The 18,913-nt window shown below is 39.5% G+C and overlaps 1 protein-coding gene across 2 annotated transcripts in view; it reads right to left on the bottom strand.

Moving 5' to 3' along the window:
* Window positions 1-18,913, bottom strand: part of LOC132403211 (zinc finger protein 292-like) — a 201,388-nt gene that overhangs the window by 31,824 nt on the left and 150,651 nt on the right. For both annotated transcript variants that reach the window (XM_059986593.1, XM_059986594.1), the window contains one exon: window positions 7,519-7,654. In XM_059986593.1, the coding sequence (XP_059842576.1) occupies window positions 7,519-7,654 (136 nt within the window). The remainder of the gene's footprint in view (window positions 1-7,518; window positions 7,655-18,913) is intronic.

Genomic DNA, 18,913 nt, shown 5'->3' with positions numbered 1-18,913 from the left:
TCAACTTTCTGCTTCTTTATCTCTACAGTTCTTTCATGCTTATCACCTCCCCCTTTATCTTTCCTCTGATTGGTTTTCCACCTGGCGCCTCTAGGCCCTCCCCCCTCCCCCCATTCCTGATGAAGGGTCTCGGCCCGAAACGTTGGCTACTCTTTTCTCACAGATGCTGCCTGACCTGCTGAGTTCTTCTAGCATTGTGCACATATATCTATAAAGGGCCCTACCTTAACATCCATTATCATACATCACCACTATCCAGGCTATGTCATCTTCTCCCAGGAGGTATAGAAGCCTGAAGTCCCACACCATCAGATTCAAGGGCAACTACCTCCTTTGAACCATTCCAATCTTGAACAAACCGTAACACCCCCAACCACCATAGCTTTGCAACACTTTGACCATTTTGATCACTTTGCAGTAAAATGGATTTTGTTTTTTTGTACTAATTATGTTCTTTCTTGTAAATATTGCGTACTATTTACTTTGTTTTTGTGTGATGCAACATTCCTGTGATGCTGTTGCAAGTAAGTTTTTCTATTGCCCCTGTTGTACATTTACTTGTGCTCATGACGATAAATTGAACTACACACACAAAATGCTGGTAGAACACAGCAGGCCAGGCAGCATCTATAAGGTGAAGCACTGTCGAAGTTTCGGGGCCGAGACCCTTCGTCAGGACTAAATTGAACTTTTGACTGGGGACCAAAAAACAAAGGGTGGGGAAGAACTCTTTTCTGAACAAAAAAAAAATTCAGTGCACTAGATTACATTCCAATTGAAAATTACTAAAATTGAAGTAAAGATTCTACTCACTATGTGGTGCTACAAATGACTTCACTATATCCAGTCTGTTATAGCACACAATCAAATGATAAGAATGACCAGATACAGAAGGAACCATGTGCTTTTTCACTTCTCAGGAAGAACTGCGTATTTTGCTGATTGAGCATCACCTCCATCCAGAAACAAGAGTTGGTCTGATAAATTACTTCACATTTCTACTAAAATAATTTTGACATCTGCTTTTGTTTTTGCATTTATCTCCTCAAAATGTTCTAACTTTTATTAATTCATACAGTCAGTATTTTTAATTGAGCAGTTTTATAATGCTTTACAGGTATACCCGGCACTGTTTTGGGATTGCTTCATAGAATCACCAGCCATGAACAAATAAATTTTAGAGTTTCAGTAGGCATCCTTTTCAATCTAATGATGCATCTATAGTTATCAAATAATCCAGACAATGTAGACTGCCATACAATTGGACAAGCGTAAGCTTGCACTGTGAAGCTGCATAACATAATTCCAGTGAAAGGAAATGAGTTTCTTGAAAAATAAAGAATGTTACAGGAAATGGAGAATAAGTAATTGAGTGTAAGAAATCAAATGCAGGAAACCATCTGCCAGAAGCAGACTTACGTTCTCTTAAAATTTTATTATTCTAGTTTTCTGTAGTGTTAGGTTTATACAATTGAGGTACAATTGCTAATGCTTATCACTGTGCTGAAATGGTCCAAATGTAATATGACTGCATTGCAGTATGCATTAGATCAGTAGATCACATGACTAGCAAGAAGTAATAACGTAATATCTTACTGGTATTGAATGATACACACAGCACAATTTGTAAGGAAGTATCTACTTGTAACCATTTTCTGAATTTTTATCTGGAACCCAGTATGAATTAAGACCAAAATTGTACTGTACATTACATTTTGGAACCATGCACAGTAGTGTACTTGATTTTTGTTTGCATGTACTGTATACAGTCCTAGCTTATACTCTATTCACCACAGCCTTTCAGCACTGGTAATGGATCCTTACAAGCTCATGAATAGCAACTACAAGGAATAACAGAATAGCAATTAAAACTTGGCTGTGTGGATTCAAAATTGGCTTGCCCATAGAAGGCAGTGAGTGGTTGTAGATGGTGTGTTTTCTCCCTAGAGGTCTGTGACCAATGGTGTTCCATCAGGATCCTTTCTGGGACCCCAGCTTGTTGTGATTTTTATAAATGACGAATGAGGAAGTGGAAGGGTGGGTTCATAAGTGTGCAGAAGGCTGTTGTAGGTTACACCGGGGCATTGACTGGATGGAGAGCAGAGTTGAGAAGTGGCAGATGGAGTTCAACCCTAAAAAGCATGAAGTGATTCACTCTGGAAGATCAACTTTGAATAAGAATAAGGGTTAATGGCAGAACTCTTAGCAGTGTGGAGGAACAGAGAGGTTTTGGGACACACGTCCATAGTTTCCTTAAAGTTGCCGTGTAAGTTGATAGGGTTGTTAAGAAGGTGTATGGTGTGTTGTCTTTTCTGAGTTGAGATACTGAGCTTAAGAGCCGTGAGGTAACGTTGCAGGTCTATAAAACTTTGGTTAAACCACACTTGGAATCTTGTGTTCAGTTCTGGTCACCTCATTATACAAAGAGTGTGGAAGCTTTAACGAGGATGCAGAGGAGATTTACCAAGATACTGACTGAATTAGAGAGCATGTCTTGAGATAGATTAAGCCAGCGAGGGGTTTTCTCTTTGGAGTGAAGGAACATGAGAGGCAACTTGATAGAAGTGTACAACATGATAAAAGGCATAGATCAAGTGGTAATCCAAAGGCTTTTCCCCGCAGGGTGATAATGGCTAATATGAGGGGACGCAATTTTTAGGCGATGGCAAATGTAAGTTCTTTACACAGTGAGTGGTGTGTGCATGGAATGCCCTGCCAGGGGAGATGGTAGAGATAGATACATTAGATAAACCAGCATGGCACTGAACCTGGCCCTTCAGCCCACAGCATTGTGTCGAAGCAACTAAATTAGTAATCAATTGGCAAACTAATCTTTTCTGCCTGCACAGTGTCCACATCATGTCATAACTAGCCAATATTGTTTTGTTTCCAGAATTCTTCAGACAATTTTAAGAGTCCCTTTAACACATACACTGTCGTGGTATATGAAAGCCAACCTATTATCATTTTATCACATCTTCCACAGGAATGTTGAAAAATATTGATATTCTTGAGGTACCACTGTAGAATAACACAAAAACTTATTGGAATAGCAGTATTACACTAGGGTGATGTACTTTTTTGAGCGTATGCGCCCAAATTGGTGAAAATCTTGTTAAAAAAAAGTCACATGCCATGGTAGCTTTGAGCAGAGATTAACATTGATTGATGAATTAATAACAATAATAAACAGTCATCTACTGTGTGGTACTCCCGATGCAGCCTTCTCTACATTAGTGAGATCCGATGCAAATTAGGAGACTGCACTGTTGAGCACTTACGCTCCATCCACAAAAAGTTGGCTTTCCAGCGGCAAACCATTTTAATTCCTATTGCCGTTCTTGTTCCAACATGTTGATCCATGGCCTCCTTTTTGGACACCATGACTGCACTCTTAGAGTGGAGGAGCAACACCTCATATTCCATCTAGGTAGCCTACAACCTGATGGCATTAACATCAATTTCTCCTTCCGGCATTTTATTCCCCTCTTCCTTCTTCTATTCCCCACACTAGCCTCTTACCTCTTCTCACCTCCCCCTGTGGATCCTCCTCCTCCTCTTTTTCATTCATTCACTCTCCTGTCAGATTTGCTCTCCCAGCTTCTTATTTCACCCCTCTCCCCCACCCACCTGGCTTCACATTCCAGCTTCTAGCTTGTCCTCCTTCCCTTCCCCCATCTTTTTATTTTGGCATCTTTCGCATTATTTTCCAGTCTTGATGAAGAAGGGTATCGGCCTGAAACATCAATTGTTTATTCACTTCCCTTGATGCTGCCTGACCTGCTGAGTTCCTCCCAGCATTTTGTGTGTGTTGCTCTGGATTTCCAGCATCTCAGAATCAGAATTATTATTACCAGCATGTGCCGTGAAATTTGATAACTTAGCGGCAACAGTACAATGAAATACATAACATAGAGAGGAAAAAAATTACAGTAAGTATATATGTGTGCATATTAGTGAGATTAAGTGCAAATCAGAGATTTTTAAAAAGTGAGATGGTGTTCATGGGTTCAATATCCATTTAGGAATTGGATGGCAGAGAGGAAGCATCTGCAGAATCTTGTGTTAACAATAATTGTGGATATTTTTAATGAGAAAGGATGAGCCACATTGGTTATTTACATGTATCAATTGTTTTAGCATTAATAAAAATAAAAGGGATGACTTTAAATATATGAAGCATTTTAGAAAATCATTTAAAAAGACAATAGTACTATTTCTAAACAGCATTGTTATTGATAATTGTTTACAATTCAATTACTGATGAGTATGCCGGATCTGTGAGAATTTCAAAATGTACCATCTAATGTCACGGGTTCTCATAATAGTCTAGCTGACGCCTAGCCAGTGTGAGATGCTTCCTGTGAAGACATCTCACTGCTCTCAGGTTGTAAAAAGTCATTTGCTGCTTCATTTAGCAGTAAAGATAATCATTATGGATCTTTTTAATATGGATAGGGCTTCAGTATCAAGGAGCAGCACTGCATGCCGCATGCTAATAAAATTTTTGTGCTGGCCATCTTGGGCACACATGCCATAGATTCAGTTTGTCTGACCACTAATGATGGACTGGGTTGATATGGTGCATGTGTAGAGGGTATTAGTTTAAATTGACATCGTCGGCTCTTGGGCCTGTTTCTGTCAGCACTATACTACATTTTGTGAAAATAACTGTCTAACAATACTGGTTAAGGGAGATATGAAACAGCTCAGACCATAGGAATTCCCATCTCAAAATTGCAGGATCTTTTATATCCACTTGAGGGAAAAAGGGTCTCAACTTTAATGTCCCATAAGGCAATTGCCTTCACCATGCAATACTTCTTCAATGTGACAGTAGAAAGTCAGACTAGATCTTGGACTCAAGTTTCTGTAGTGGGGTTTGAACCCACCATCTTCTTACTGTAAGTCAAGAAAGTCAAGGAGATTTTCGATAAACTAACAAAATGACAAACCCCTCATCTAATAAAGATTACGAGGACACGCATTCTCTAGAACACAATTTTTTTTTAACAAACTAATAGGCTGGATGCAGGGAAGATGTTTCCCCTGAGTAAAAATTGGCATGCTTTTTGAGAATGAATTGATAAATTGTACTGAGGTACAGCAAAAAATTTGACAAAAGGTGAAATACCATTATTTTTTTGTGTGCCATACTCTGCCAGAGCCTCAGCGACCACTTTTTTTCAAGTGGTTGTCTTGGAGGAAATATTCTGTGAGACTGTGCAGTTGTGTTTATATTTAAGAGGTCAAGTTGCGAGCTTGACACTCAACCCAGCATGGCCTGGAGGTGGCCCAAATGGGTTCTAACTCGGGAACTTTCGCTCGAGTCCTGCGCCGATGCCACTGCGCCACCAGCCGGCTGAAATATCACTTATCCAGATCAATATATTACAACAGTGCATTGAAGCAGTATAAGGCAAAACTGTAAAAGAGTGCAAACTAAAGTGCTTTGTAGAAAGTGCAGTGCAGGCAGACAATAAGGTGCAAGTTAGGCCAATTTAGACTACAATGAGGAGAAATTTCTTCATTTGGAGTACAGAGACTCTTTGGATTTCTCTACTCCAAAATGAACACGGAAGCTCAAATGTTTATTTAAGAAAGAGATCAATGTATTTTACGTCATTAAAGTAATCAGGAAATAAGGGAAAATACTGTTAAATGTACTGAGATGGAAGATCAGCTGTGAACTCAACAAATGACATTTGAGGCCAAATTGTCCACTCTTGCTCCTGTTTCCTATGCTTCATGTTCAATGTCAGTGCTCTAATATTAAAGCCTGTAGCCAATTCAGCTCCAATAAGAACACCTCTGAAACTCTTACTACTATTAAATATCTTTAGCTTCACACAATATTGCACTTTAAATCTCAAGACCACTTTGGTTGTTGCACTGTTTATCATCCGATACACTGAGTTGATAATATCAGCCAAATAATAGTTTCTTAGATCCTCTGGCCCACAGTTCCAATTCATATTCTTTTACACTTTTCCTTGAACTACTGTGCACTTTTATTTCTGCTCCATAAATGCCAATAACTGTTTCTCCATTCCTGTCAATACCACTTCCCTCTTCATCATAAATATCTGATATTATGCTGAAGCTTGCCTTTTATTTGGTCCCTCTGGCTATCCTCCTCCAAGAGGAGCTTTGGACACTTCACTACATTAATAAGTAACTTACTAGTAAATAATAAAACAATGTATTAAAACAAAATTGCCATATACCTACTAAAACATGAACCTCAATGATTTGGGCTATACTGCAGGTTACTTCTTTCGTCGTCATCATCAGTGCATGCACATTTTAAAAATTTTCTATTAGACTATTCTTCTGATAGTAGAAGTCCAATAAAATGCATTACTTTAGCAATCCTATACAACTTCACAGTGCCAACTAATAAACGTACTTACTGCACTTTCAGCCACTATGCCTTAATGGTTTTTGGCTACAAATTTGCCATTAATGGGCAATTTCAGGAAGGCCTATTGATATGAATATGAATGTATTCGTAAGTAGAAACAATTAAACTGGTGAATGAACATTTCTGAGAAGAATACAGTAAAAATTGCACGTGGAAAATTTACAGGATCCAAATTCCAGACCTATGCTTGAAACTCAATATTCAATACTGGATAATTTTATTTGATTCATATACATAATCTTATTATAACAAAATTGAAGAATAGGTAGGAGGGAAGAATTAGCTGAAGTGCCTGTACTGTGCTGTAATGTTCATGTTCTATTCTCCATAATAAAATGGTGGATACAAAACACATCATCTGTGGTGTGAATGAATAAGTACTGCAGAACAAAAAATCCTTGCCGTAAAACTCCCTGAAGCTGGCAGTACAGGTAGATAAGGTGGTAAAGGCAGCAAATGGGATGCCTTCATTAATTGGATACAGATAAAGGGCAGAGAAACTATGGTCTAAGTTTACATAATATTAGTTAAGCCACAACTAGTAGTGCAGTCCTAGTCACCATGTTATTGCAATTGAGAGGGTTCAGAAAAGATCTACCAGGATATTGCCCAAGGTGATATGTTTCAGTTATGAAGAGATATTGGGTAGACTGGGTTTGTTTTCCTAGAAATTGAGGAGACTGGAGCTGATAGAGGTTTACAAAATTATGGGGGGGGGGGGTGCAAATAGGGTAGATAGTAGGAAACTTTACCCCATAACTGAGATATGAAGGCCATAAGGTTATGATAAAAGGATTTATGAGCTTCCGAGGAAGAACTCTTTCATGCAGAGAGGGTGGCTGGAATCCAGATTGAATTGCCTGAGTGTTTAGTGGGACAGAGACTCACAACATTTAAGAAATAACTGGATGAGCATGTGAATGTACAAAAGCTAAGTGCTGATAAATGGCATTAGGAAAGATAAGGACTTAATGGCCGTTATGGACATAAAGGCCTAGAAGGGTCTGTTTCCATGCTATATAAGATATACATTAAAGAGAACTTCACAAATCTTCTAAACTTCTTTCGGTAAGGCTTTTCATTATCTATCTTACCTTTATCCTGTTCCAATGGCTGCTGGGAGAAAATGTTGTTTAGTACAGAGTTCTTCCAAACCCCACCTTCCTTGGCAAGTACAGCCAGCATTTGAAGTTCTGGATTCCCATATTCTGATAGCACTTTATGTGCCGCCTGCAAAAATAAAACATAATAATTAATTTAATTTGACATACAGACTGTTGAGAACTTTCGGTCAAAGGGAGAAAACCAAAACTCTAAAATTTACTTCAACATTAAAATATTTTCCCAAGAATTATTTCTTGGATTTTATTCCCTGAAGCATAGGAGAATAAGGAAATATTTGGTAGAGTTATACAAAATTATGAGGGTTATAATAGGGTAAATGCAAGCAAACTTTTTCCTCTGAGGTTGGGTGAGAGTCATCGGTTAAAGGTGGAAGGTGAAATAATTAAAGAGAGCCTGAGGGGGAGCTTCTTCACTCAGAAGGTGGGGCAAATGTGGCATAAACTGCCAGAGGAAGTGGTAGATGCAGCCTGTCATCTAATATCTATATACTACTAAAACTCTCATGCTCTGTTTGTCTGTCTGTGACCTCCAATTAGCGCAAACAGTGCAGTACAGCAGCACTTTTTTTTAGCTAAATCGCCTTAAAATGCGCTAGCTTACAGAATGCAGGCAAAGTTCAGAGTTATATATTCATATAAAATTGCTCATTCGCTAAAATCAACAGGCTCGCTTTCACCTGAGAGCCGATCTGCCATCATGGAAATCGGGACGCGATACCACAACACATGCACACGGCCAGCCTCAGCAGCAACACCAACCGGAGCAAAAGGGCAAGGCGGCTCTATTTCGAGCGGTCACATATCACCGTCAGTACGTGCAGGCTGGGACAGATCTAACTGCCACCCATCAATAAGAGATTAAGAAGTAAAATAGTACCAAATACATTGTATTAAAAATACAATTACAATCACAAAACCCTGTATTCATAAAAATAAATTAAATCGTAATATTGAAATATAATAATTTTATTATACAGAAAAAAAATCTAAACCCACTACCAAAGTCAGAGCTGTTAGGAAAAGAAAGAACAAAGGGGGACAAACCCTTATCATATAATAAAATATATTATTAGCCACCACCTGTACTTTTACAATAAATCAAAGGTTTTGAAAATAACTCGAAGCATGACATAACATCCTGTAACCCGTAATGACATACTTCGAGATACCCATAAAACCCTTTGCTGCAGTTAAAGGACAGCAGTGACTATATCACATCCATTCAGAAGAGCGCCGACCGTACCATCAAGAATAATCAGCTTCCTTTGGTGCTACTGCTTCGTATCTTTTATCCAGCATTAGGGTAAAAAAATACGGTCAGCCTAATTATGCCGTGTGGAAAGAGTAAAGGGACATTATGGTCAAGAGATGACGTCAAATGTTGTCAGGAAGCGGCAAGGAGAGGGAAAGAACAAGAATTGGATGAGGCCAGGGCCACGCGACTCCAGGATCAAAGAGTCAGGACAAAAATGATGAGAGAAGCAGAGACAGAGGAGGTGAGGCATGCGTGTCTCCAGAATGACAACAACAGGCACAGGAGGAGGAGAGAGGAAGAGACAAAGGAGCTGAGAAATGCACGTCTCCAAGATCACAAAGAACAAACAGCAGAAGAGATGAAGAGACGGGGAATGAAAGGGTGGCACGTCTCCAGAATGACAACAGGCACAGAAGGAGAGAGGAAGAGACAAAAGTGCTGAGAAATACACGTCTCCAGAATGACAAGAGGCACAAGGGTGGCAGATCAACCAGAAATGTTGCTATCAAAAGTGTCCTTCACTAAACGAGGAGGAGCTATGTTTGCCTTGCTACACGTCTTTCTTCTTTAATAAACTGGTTTTTCTTCTTCAATTTCCAAAGCAAAGGAATACCAATTGTGTTGCCTTTATGGCATTTGTTTAGTTTATATTTTCGCTTTAGTAATTCGTTTGTTAGCATCTAGTTAAGGTTAAGATTGTTTAAAGTAAATTCGTTGTCTGTGATATATCGCGGCATGCGATGACGTCACACCCGGTTTCGCCGCGTCTTGTGGGAAAATACCGGTTTGGAGAAACGGGAAGGAGGGGGCTCATGTGCAGGATCAGCGCAAGAAATGTTTTCTTTCTACGCACTAGAAACATCAGTGAAGCAACGCCATAAGTTCATGAGATAATCGATGTGTTGAATTAAAAATGTTAACGCTGATTCTGTTAAAAGTAATGACGGTTGATAAGGTATATGTTTTCATTAGTTAAAGAGTTGCGGATAGTTTGTGTTGAAGTGTATTTAAAGCAGTCAATGGCGTAGGTAGATTCTGAATGTATGCTGCACTTTAATGTAATGTAGTTGTTATAGTTCTACTTTTGCAAGTATTTACGATGTAAATGTGATATCAAGAAGGAAACAAATACTGTATACATTTTGTATTGTTTTATCAACAGTTTTCACCATATGTTAATGTGGAAGAGTGAACAGTAAACAGTTAATCTTACTGCGACCCTGTTTTCATTGACTACGGTTTACCTCGGTGTTTAGCTCAGAGTTCTCTTACACCTGAGCGAGAACACTACACCAATAGCATTCAGGAAAATATAATGTTCATTCTGGTCACATCAGACTGCACTATCTTTCTCTCAAAGGGTGCCCCAACAGGTCACCCCGTTGTCTAGTACCTAACTAATTTCAAGAGAGGATTGCCAATGGAATTGTTTACTCACAGTGATGCATTTCATCAAATGTTACTAATTCCCAATGAAGTAGTCTTCAAAAAGCTTTTGGGCTTTATTTTGTTTAATGGAATAAATCACTAACAGTTTCCATGGATGAATAAATCAAATGTTAAATATTATTCAAAATGCAGGGGCGAGATGAGAAATAGTTCCTCAATATTTCCCACCCTTCTGCATTCACCCTTTTCCTGCCACCTCACTAACACCTGCATTCAAGGAATCATCCTTTACAATTTCAGTCAGCCTCAACAAGAGTCTATCACCAGCCACATATCCCCATCTCCCTTTCAGCATTTTGAAGGAATCACTGTTGTCATGATTCTCCGGTCTATTCTTCTGTTCCCCTCAACCGCTCCTGATCTTTTGTTTCTTCCACGTGCAACCTCAGGAAATGCAACACCTGGCACTCAATCTTTCCAGGTGGAGCAGTGATTCACCTGCACTTCCACCAATCTGGGATACTATATTCCGTATTCACAAAGTAGCCTCCTCTACTTTGGAGAAACCAAATATAGCTCTGGTTATCACGTTGTTGAGCACCTGCACTCAGTCCACAGGGTGTGATTTTGAGCTTTTAATTGCCTGTCATTTTAATTCATCACCACACTCCCAATTTGACCTTCACCCTTGGCCTTCTGTATAGTTACAAGGCCCAATGCATGCTTGAGATACACCTCAACTTCTTTCTAAGCATGCTGCAGCCTATCAGACTTGATATTGAATTCTTCACACTAGGTGGCTCGCCCTTTCTTTCTGCTTACATCAAAATGGCCATTTCTGCCTGTCTCCATTTTAGGCTTGATCTAAAAATTTAGGAAGATCAGTTTTATTTGTCACATGCTCATTGAAACATACAATGAAATGTTTTGTTTTGTACCACCAGCCAACACATTCTGAAGACTGTGCTGGGGGCAATCTGCAAGTGACGCCACACTTTCAGCACCAACATAGTATTCCCTCAACTTATTAACCCTAACTGTACTTCTCTTCTGGAATGTGGGAGGAAACCGGAGCACCTGGACACGGTCAGAGGGAAAATGAATAAACTCCTTACAGACAGGGTCAGAAATCAAACACCAGATCAGTGATCTCTGGTGCTGTTAAGGAATTGTGCTAATTGATATCCTATTGTGCTGCCCACAGACTAGTATCTTTCTCTATCGATTCATAGATTCTGGCCTCTTGGGTTCATCCCACAACCCTATCTCTTTCATTTCACTCCATCAGGGATACTCCCATTGTTCTGCCTATCCTTCCCCCCACCTCCCTCCTGCATCTTCTCTGCTACTGAAAACTAAGTGCTTTTCCCCATTCTGTAAAAAATCTTGGACCTGAAATTTTTCTTTCAATAGAGAAATATTTTAACACAACTATCCACTCAGTGTTTCCACATTTTGTTTTTGTTTTTTGCTGTGCTTTCTATACTGGCTCAGAAATGTGCACATTTCTAATTCTTGATTGGTGCAACCTTGTAGAAGGTATATATGAAGAGTTGTATTGACACATATGGTTTGTGTATAAAGTTTGTGAATCTTCCAGTTTTCTCTTAACACTACTTATCTGATCTACACATAAGTCCTAAACCTAGATGAAGAGACACTAATAAATAACACAAAAACATTAAATTTGTTAATTTATTTATTGAGAAAAATGACATGTATTCATTGGGAAAAGTATGTGAAACTTTGCTTTCAGTAATTGGAGTAACCCCTTTGTACAGCAAAAACTTGAACCAAATGTTTTCGGTAACTGTTGATCAGTCCTGCACATCGGCTTGGAGGAATTTTAGACCATTCCTCCAGACAAAACTGTTTCAGTTAATCAATATTTCTGGTATACTTTGCATGCACATTCTCTTCAGTCATGCCACAGCATCTCAATTAAGTTGAGGTCTGGATTTCGACTTGGTCATTCCAAAACAAAAATTTTATTCTTTTTAAATCATTCTGTGTTGATTTATTTGTGTTTCAAATCATCTTCTATTACGTTTCAGGTGGTTTCCTCTGCTGTGTCCTTCCATGACCACCATTCTTGTTCTGTGCGTTTCTTATAGTGGACACATGAACAGAAACTTTAGCAAGTTCTAGAGATTTCTGCAAGTCTTTTGCTGTTACCCTTGGGTTCTTTTACACCTCATTCAGCATTGCACGTTGTGCTTTTGGTCTGATCTTTGCAGGATGTCTACTCCTAGAGAGCACAGCAACAGTATTGAATATCCTCCATTTGTAGATAATTTCTCTTACTGTGGACTGATGAATACATGGGGCTTTAGAAACGCTTTTGTAGCCTCTTCCAGCTTCATGAATCACTATAATTCTTTGTTTAAGGTCCTTTGAAAGTTGTCTTGATTGAGGCATGGTGCACATAATCAGATCTTTCTTGAGAAGAGCAGGCTTTTTATGTCTTTTTAAGTATAGGGCAAGGCACCTCTGTAACCCGCACCTGCAATCTCATCTCATTGATTGGAACATCTGACTCAAATAGCTTTTGTAGAAGGCATTACCCCAGAGGTTCACATAGTTCTTTGAACCTGAACTGTGATTGTTTAAATGGTGTATTCAGTAATGATGAGTAGTAGTACAATTGTTTGTGTGTTATTAGTTTAGGCAGATTGTGTTTGTTTATTATTGTAACTTAGATGAAGATCAGACCACATTTTATGTGTAATTAATACAGAAAACCAGGTAATTGCAAAGGGTTCACTAACTTTTTTTTGTAACTGTATTTAGTACAAAGTAGAGCACAAGTATACATTTGTTCCTTTTTTAAGTGACTATGTTTGGCTCATTTTGATTGCAATTTTAGCTCAAATTTGCACCTTGCGAGTGAACTCATTACATTGATCATTGTTGCAAGGTGCCAGACAAATGTACTATTTAACTCAAAAGCAGAAGATGCTGAAGGTACTCAGGAGGTTAGACAGTATTTATGCAGAGGAAAACAATCTATGATCTAGCTTCAGAAGTAGACAAATAAGAAAACAAGCAGCCAGAGAAGAGGGGCAGAGGACAAAGAGAATGCCAATGTCAGGAAGGAGAACAAGAGAATCCAGAAGACTAAGATAGTGTTGCATAATGCAGGGCAATAGGGGTCTGGATGTGACAGCCTAAAATTGTGACAAAGGCCAAAAGCATCCCAATTAAATAGTGCTTGGATATTCACCTCATGAGTATACATCTACAGACAGAATGTGAGGATATAGGCTAGGAGGCCATTTTGTTTTAAGCTGACACAAAGTGACTGAATAGCCTGTGTTATAAATTTCCTATTCTTTCTAAGACATTTCTCCTAAAATCAGGTGCCCAGAAATGGACATACTCTGCAGCTGAGGACTCAACATCATTTTAGAAGTCTGTCACAATCCTTTCAATTTATATTCTAACACAATGGTTATAAAAGCCAAGGACCAGGAATTATTTTAAGTACTGCAAACTGCCTTTTCAACTTGTCCTGCTACCTTAGATTCTGCCTGTATTTACCCCAAGTGCCAGTATGCTTTATGTTATCTATTTAGGTCACCTCGTGCTTTCTTCAAAATCACAGCTTATACCTTCTTGAAGTCTGGGTCAACTGTAAATCGAAGTTGCAATGCAAACTTACATTCTTATGCATTAATCTCCTGGATGAGCACGTATCACATAAAGTTGTCTTAATGTGGACCCTTTGGAAGCACTATGTTTCTGACAGCTATTCACCACTGCCCTCCATCTTTCCAGTTCTTTAGTTCATTTTACATCTATGCTACTACTATTCCTATAATTCAATGATATTTTACTAAAATTTAAAATGTGGTTAAATCTTGGTTTCAGTGATATGTTCCAGGCAACATCCTAGTGAATCTTGTTTGCACCCTTTCCATTACTACCAAACTCTACTTGTAGTGTGACAACCATAACTGCACAATACTCTTAGCCTTGTTTCCTTTTTAAGATTTCTTCTGCATCTGTAGTTATTATGATTTTGAATGAATTTTAAGTACCTTACAAATTTGATAAATCAGCTTGTTCTATTCCCATTTTAATCTATACTCAGCCATCTACATAATTTTAAGAAAGGATGTCTTGCTCCTTCTTATGGGAATTTATCAATTATCTCCTGGAACTATTCTATTTCCTCTTATAAAACCTCCCACTATTTAATTGGTTAAAGGAGCTAAATCAATCCTAGGTATTGAGGGAATCAAGGTACAAAGGTTGGAAGATGAGCAAAGGTAAAAGATTAGCCATGATCTGGATGAATGTTGACAATGGTTTAGAGCAGGGGTTGGCAACCTGCGGCTCCGGAGCCGCATGCGGCTATTTCATCGCTGTGCTGCGGCTCCCCGTGGTTTGTTAGTTTTTGAAATGTAATTCAAAATTTGAAGATTATGGTGATCTTGTACAATCTAAAAACGTTGTGTAGACCCCATTTCCTGGCACATCCGAACCGGCTCACAATTAGCCACCATTCCGGCTAAGGGGATAGCCTGCGGGGGTTTGTGAGTACATGTCTTTTGGAGCATCCGCACCCACGGGGACGGGTTGAGGGAGGCTTTAAAGCAAGGCTGTTTAGTTCGAATAAAGTTACCTTTGACTGCAGTGTCTTTATTTTAGCGCTGCATGTAGCGCTACACCGCTACAACGTGTTTTTTATCGCTATTAATATACATCACCACTGCCAATGCCTGACACCCGCCAGTGCACGCTTTCTTTTAATTCTTCGATCCAAGGTAGGCTAACTATGGAGTAACCTTCAACCCAACGTCTTTTTTTCGGAGTTCAAAATGTTTTCGTTGCATGCAGAAATGTAATTTCGTTTTCTCTGCAGGAGTTCATCAATTTCATAAATGCAACACATTATAGTTTGTTTATACATAGCATAAAGGCAAAAAAAACGTTGTATGCAGTGTTATTTCATTTTAAATGTCAAACGGGTTTTGTGGCTCCCAGTGTTTTCTTTTCTGTGGGAAATGGGTCCATATTGGCTCTTTCAGTGGTAAACGTTGCCGACCCCTGATTTAGAGGCATAATATATGTCCTCTCCTGCTATGATTTCTTATGTACTATAAGACAAGCTTTCTGCACTACAGTGGGATGTTGCTGCCTTCAGACTTTGCTATGTTCAAGGCACTTAGTGATTTCTTGGAATGTGGAAGGCAGGTTTCTAACACACTTGTAGGAGGTAGATGCTGCTGACAACGTCTGCATTTATTTTCCAACCCGAATTTCTCTTGAACTGTGAAGCTAGTTAAAACCCAACCACATTGGCAGGTTCAGCCACATATAGGTCAGATTTGTAATTACAGATTTTCTTTCCTGATAATCATGTTGTAAGTTACGTGCAAGCACAACAGACTTTTACAAGAGGCTGGGAAAAATGTACTGAACAATGCAAGGACTAGCTTTATCGACTGAAAGATAAATCATCACTCGTAGCAATAACTGAAAGGAGCCTTGTGATAGATTGGTGAGGAAGGGATTAAATACACTTTTTTCCTGATGACATTTTTATGTCCATGACAAGGGCAGCTGTATGTGTCAGGACACATCTAACTTGGTTAAAATTTATGCTATCAATTCCCGATAAAGTACTTTATCAAAAGTGTTCCTAACTCTAAGTACTTCTTCTAAATGCTGCTCATTTCAGGAGTATAGGCAGTCCCCAAGTTAAGAACATCCGACTTACGGACAACTTGGACAACGAATGGAGGAAGGAAAACACCGTCTGCCATTTTAAGTTGGATCATGACGCCGTCCTCCATTTTAAGTCGTTGCCGTTAACACTGTGTTGAGTGCGTAACTTTGTATTTGGCTTAAATATTTCTTACCAAGATTCACCCTGACCCCCACCCCTTCCCAGTCAGCACCGCCCACAATTGTCCCATTTAACACTGTGGGTGGATTTTCGGATCCGGGGGAGCAGAGGACCTGCCGCCCGCGGCTGCTGTTGTATTTTTGTTATTAAGTGCGATCCTGAACAATAGCCAGAACAGAAATGCTGATCAAGTCAACTAGTTCCTAAAGAGAACTCTGATAGGCCAATCAGACGGTTCACTGCTGCTCAGCAATAGAACATAAAATCCGCTGTTTTCTGTTCAGTTGATGGAAAATGGTCGCAATTGAAAATAAATTGGAAACAATAAAGCGATTGGAAGAGATGAAACACCATCAGTCATTGGAAAAGCTTTAGGCTACAGTCAGTCAATGATCAGAACAACTTTAAAGGATACAGGTAAAGGATAAAGTGAGAATAATGGGGCATGTGAAAGGTCCTGCCCTGATGAAAGCTACAATTATTACTAAGCAACACAGTGGTTTAATTATTGAAATACATACGTTTCTTAAGTGCTTTATATGCATAGAAAGGTAAAATATATACAATATACTAAAACAAATGTTTGACTAACTGACGCTAAATAATACCGGATGTACCTGTTCCAACTTATGTACAAATCTGATTTCAAAACAGACTCAGGAGCAGAACTCGTTCGCAACCTAGGGACTGCCTGTATTCAGAGGGCAATGCCTTCCTTGGCCTGGGGTTAATGTTCAGACTCCCAAGATAACTTCCTTCCTATTCTGCTGACATCTCTATAGGATTGGTCCTGCTGTTGGACCATGAGGAAACCAAAGCATGTTGATGGAATATTTTTGAACATTTGCAGTATGGTACTGATATTATGATTATAACTGCTTCATATTCTTGTTTGACCATTCTGTTCCAACAGTTTTGGCACAAGTCAAAATTATTTGCAAAAAGTACTTCTCAGATGCCTTCATCATGAATAGATGTTGAGCCAACAGTTTCTGCCCAATTTCATCACTAGTATTTCTCATGGAACTTTGATATAACTTGACTTGACCCGCAATTATTTAAAGACAATGTTGCACTGGGGTTGTAGCCATTTAAGAGACAAGAATGCATATAAGAATATATTCTTAAAATAAAAGATACTGTAACATCATACTGTCTTCTATATTAGGTTATATTTTTGAAAATGTGCTTCTTCCAGGAATTGGAATGCAAAATACAAATAAAATATTAAAAAAGAGGATGTGCTGGAGCTTTTGGAAAGCATCAAGTTGGATAAGTCACCAGAACTGGACGAAATGTACCCCAGGCTACTGTGGAAGGCAAGGGAGGAGATTGCTGAGTCTCTGGCGATGATCTTTGCATCGTCAATGGGAACAGGAGAGGTTCCGGAGGATTGGAGGGTTGCAGATGTTGTTCCCTTATTCAAGAAACGGAGTAGAGATAGGCCAGGAAATTTTAGACCAGTGAGTCTTACCTCAGTGGTTGGTAAGTTGATAGAGAAGATCCTGACAGGCAGGATTTATGAACATTTGGAGAGGTATAGTATGATTAGGAATAGTCAGCTTGGCTTTGTCAAGGGCAGGTCGTGCCTTACGAGCCTGACTGAATTTTTTGAGGATGTGACTAAACACATTGATGAAGGAAGAGCAGTAGATGTAGTGCATATGGATTTCAGCAAGGAATTTGATAAGGTACCCCATGGAAGGCTTATTGAGAAATTAAGGAGGCATGGGATCCAAGAGGGCATTGCTTTGTGGATCCAGAACTGGCTTGCCCACAGAAGGCAAAGAGTGGTTGTAGATGGGTCATATTTTGCATGGAGTTTGGTGACCAGTGCTGTGCCTCAGGGATCTTTCTGGGACCCTTACTCTTCGTGATTTTTATAAATGAACTGGATGAGGAAGTGGAGGGATGGGTTAGTAAATTTGCTGATGACACAAAGGTTGGGGGGTGTTGTGGATAGTGTGGAGGGCTGTCAGAGATTACAGCGGGACATTGACAGGATGTAAAACTGGGCAGATGGAGTGTGAGGTGGTTCATAGGACGCTCATAGCAGTTGTGCAGGTTGACTCTGTGGTTAAGAAGGCATAGGGTGTATTGGCCTTCATCAACTGTGGAATTGTATTTAGGAGCCGAGAGCTAATGTTGCAGCTATATAGGACCCTGGTCAGACCCCACTTGGAGTACTGTGCCCAGTTCTGGTCGCCCCACTACAGGAAGGATGTGGAAACCATAGAAAGGATGCAGAGGAGATTTACAAGGATATTGCCTGGATTGGGGAGCATGCTTTATGAGAATAGGTTGAGTGAATTCGGCCTTTTCTCCTTGGAGCGACAGAGGATGAGTGGTGACCTGACAGAGGTGTACAAGATGATGAGAGGCATTGATCATGCGGATAGTCAGAGGCTTTTTCCCAGGGCTGAAATTTTTGCCACAACAGGACACAGGTTTTAGGTGCTAGGGAGTAGGTACAGAGGGGATGTCAGAGGTAAGTTTTTTATTCAGAGAGTGGTGAGTGTATGGAATGTGCTGCTGGCAATGGTGGTGTAGGCAGATATGATAGGGTCTTTTAAGAGGCTTTTTACATGGAGCTTAGAAAAATAGAGAGGTATAGGTAAGCTTAGTAATTTCTGAGGTAGGGACTGGTTCGGCACAACTGTGTAGGCCAAAGGGCCTATATTGTGCTGTAGGTTTTCTATGTTTCTATAATTAAAATCCTAGTCTCTAGGTGACTCTAGACCCATTACTCTAAGGTCAATTCTAAACTGCTCTGAGTCAAGCATACCGATTTCCCTTCCTTAAGGACACCAATGAACCGGGCAGTTTTTGGCAACAACTCAAACATTTCACTGCTACCATTACTCATA

Source organism: Hypanus sabinus, chromosome 12 (assembly GCF_030144855.1).
Source record: "Hypanus sabinus isolate sHypSab1 chromosome 12, sHypSab1.hap1, whole genome shotgun sequence".
Classification (NCBI taxonomy): Eukaryota; Metazoa; Chordata; class Chondrichthyes; order Myliobatiformes; family Dasyatidae; genus Hypanus; species Hypanus sabinus.
This window is presented reverse-complemented; position numbering and strand designations above follow the sequence as displayed.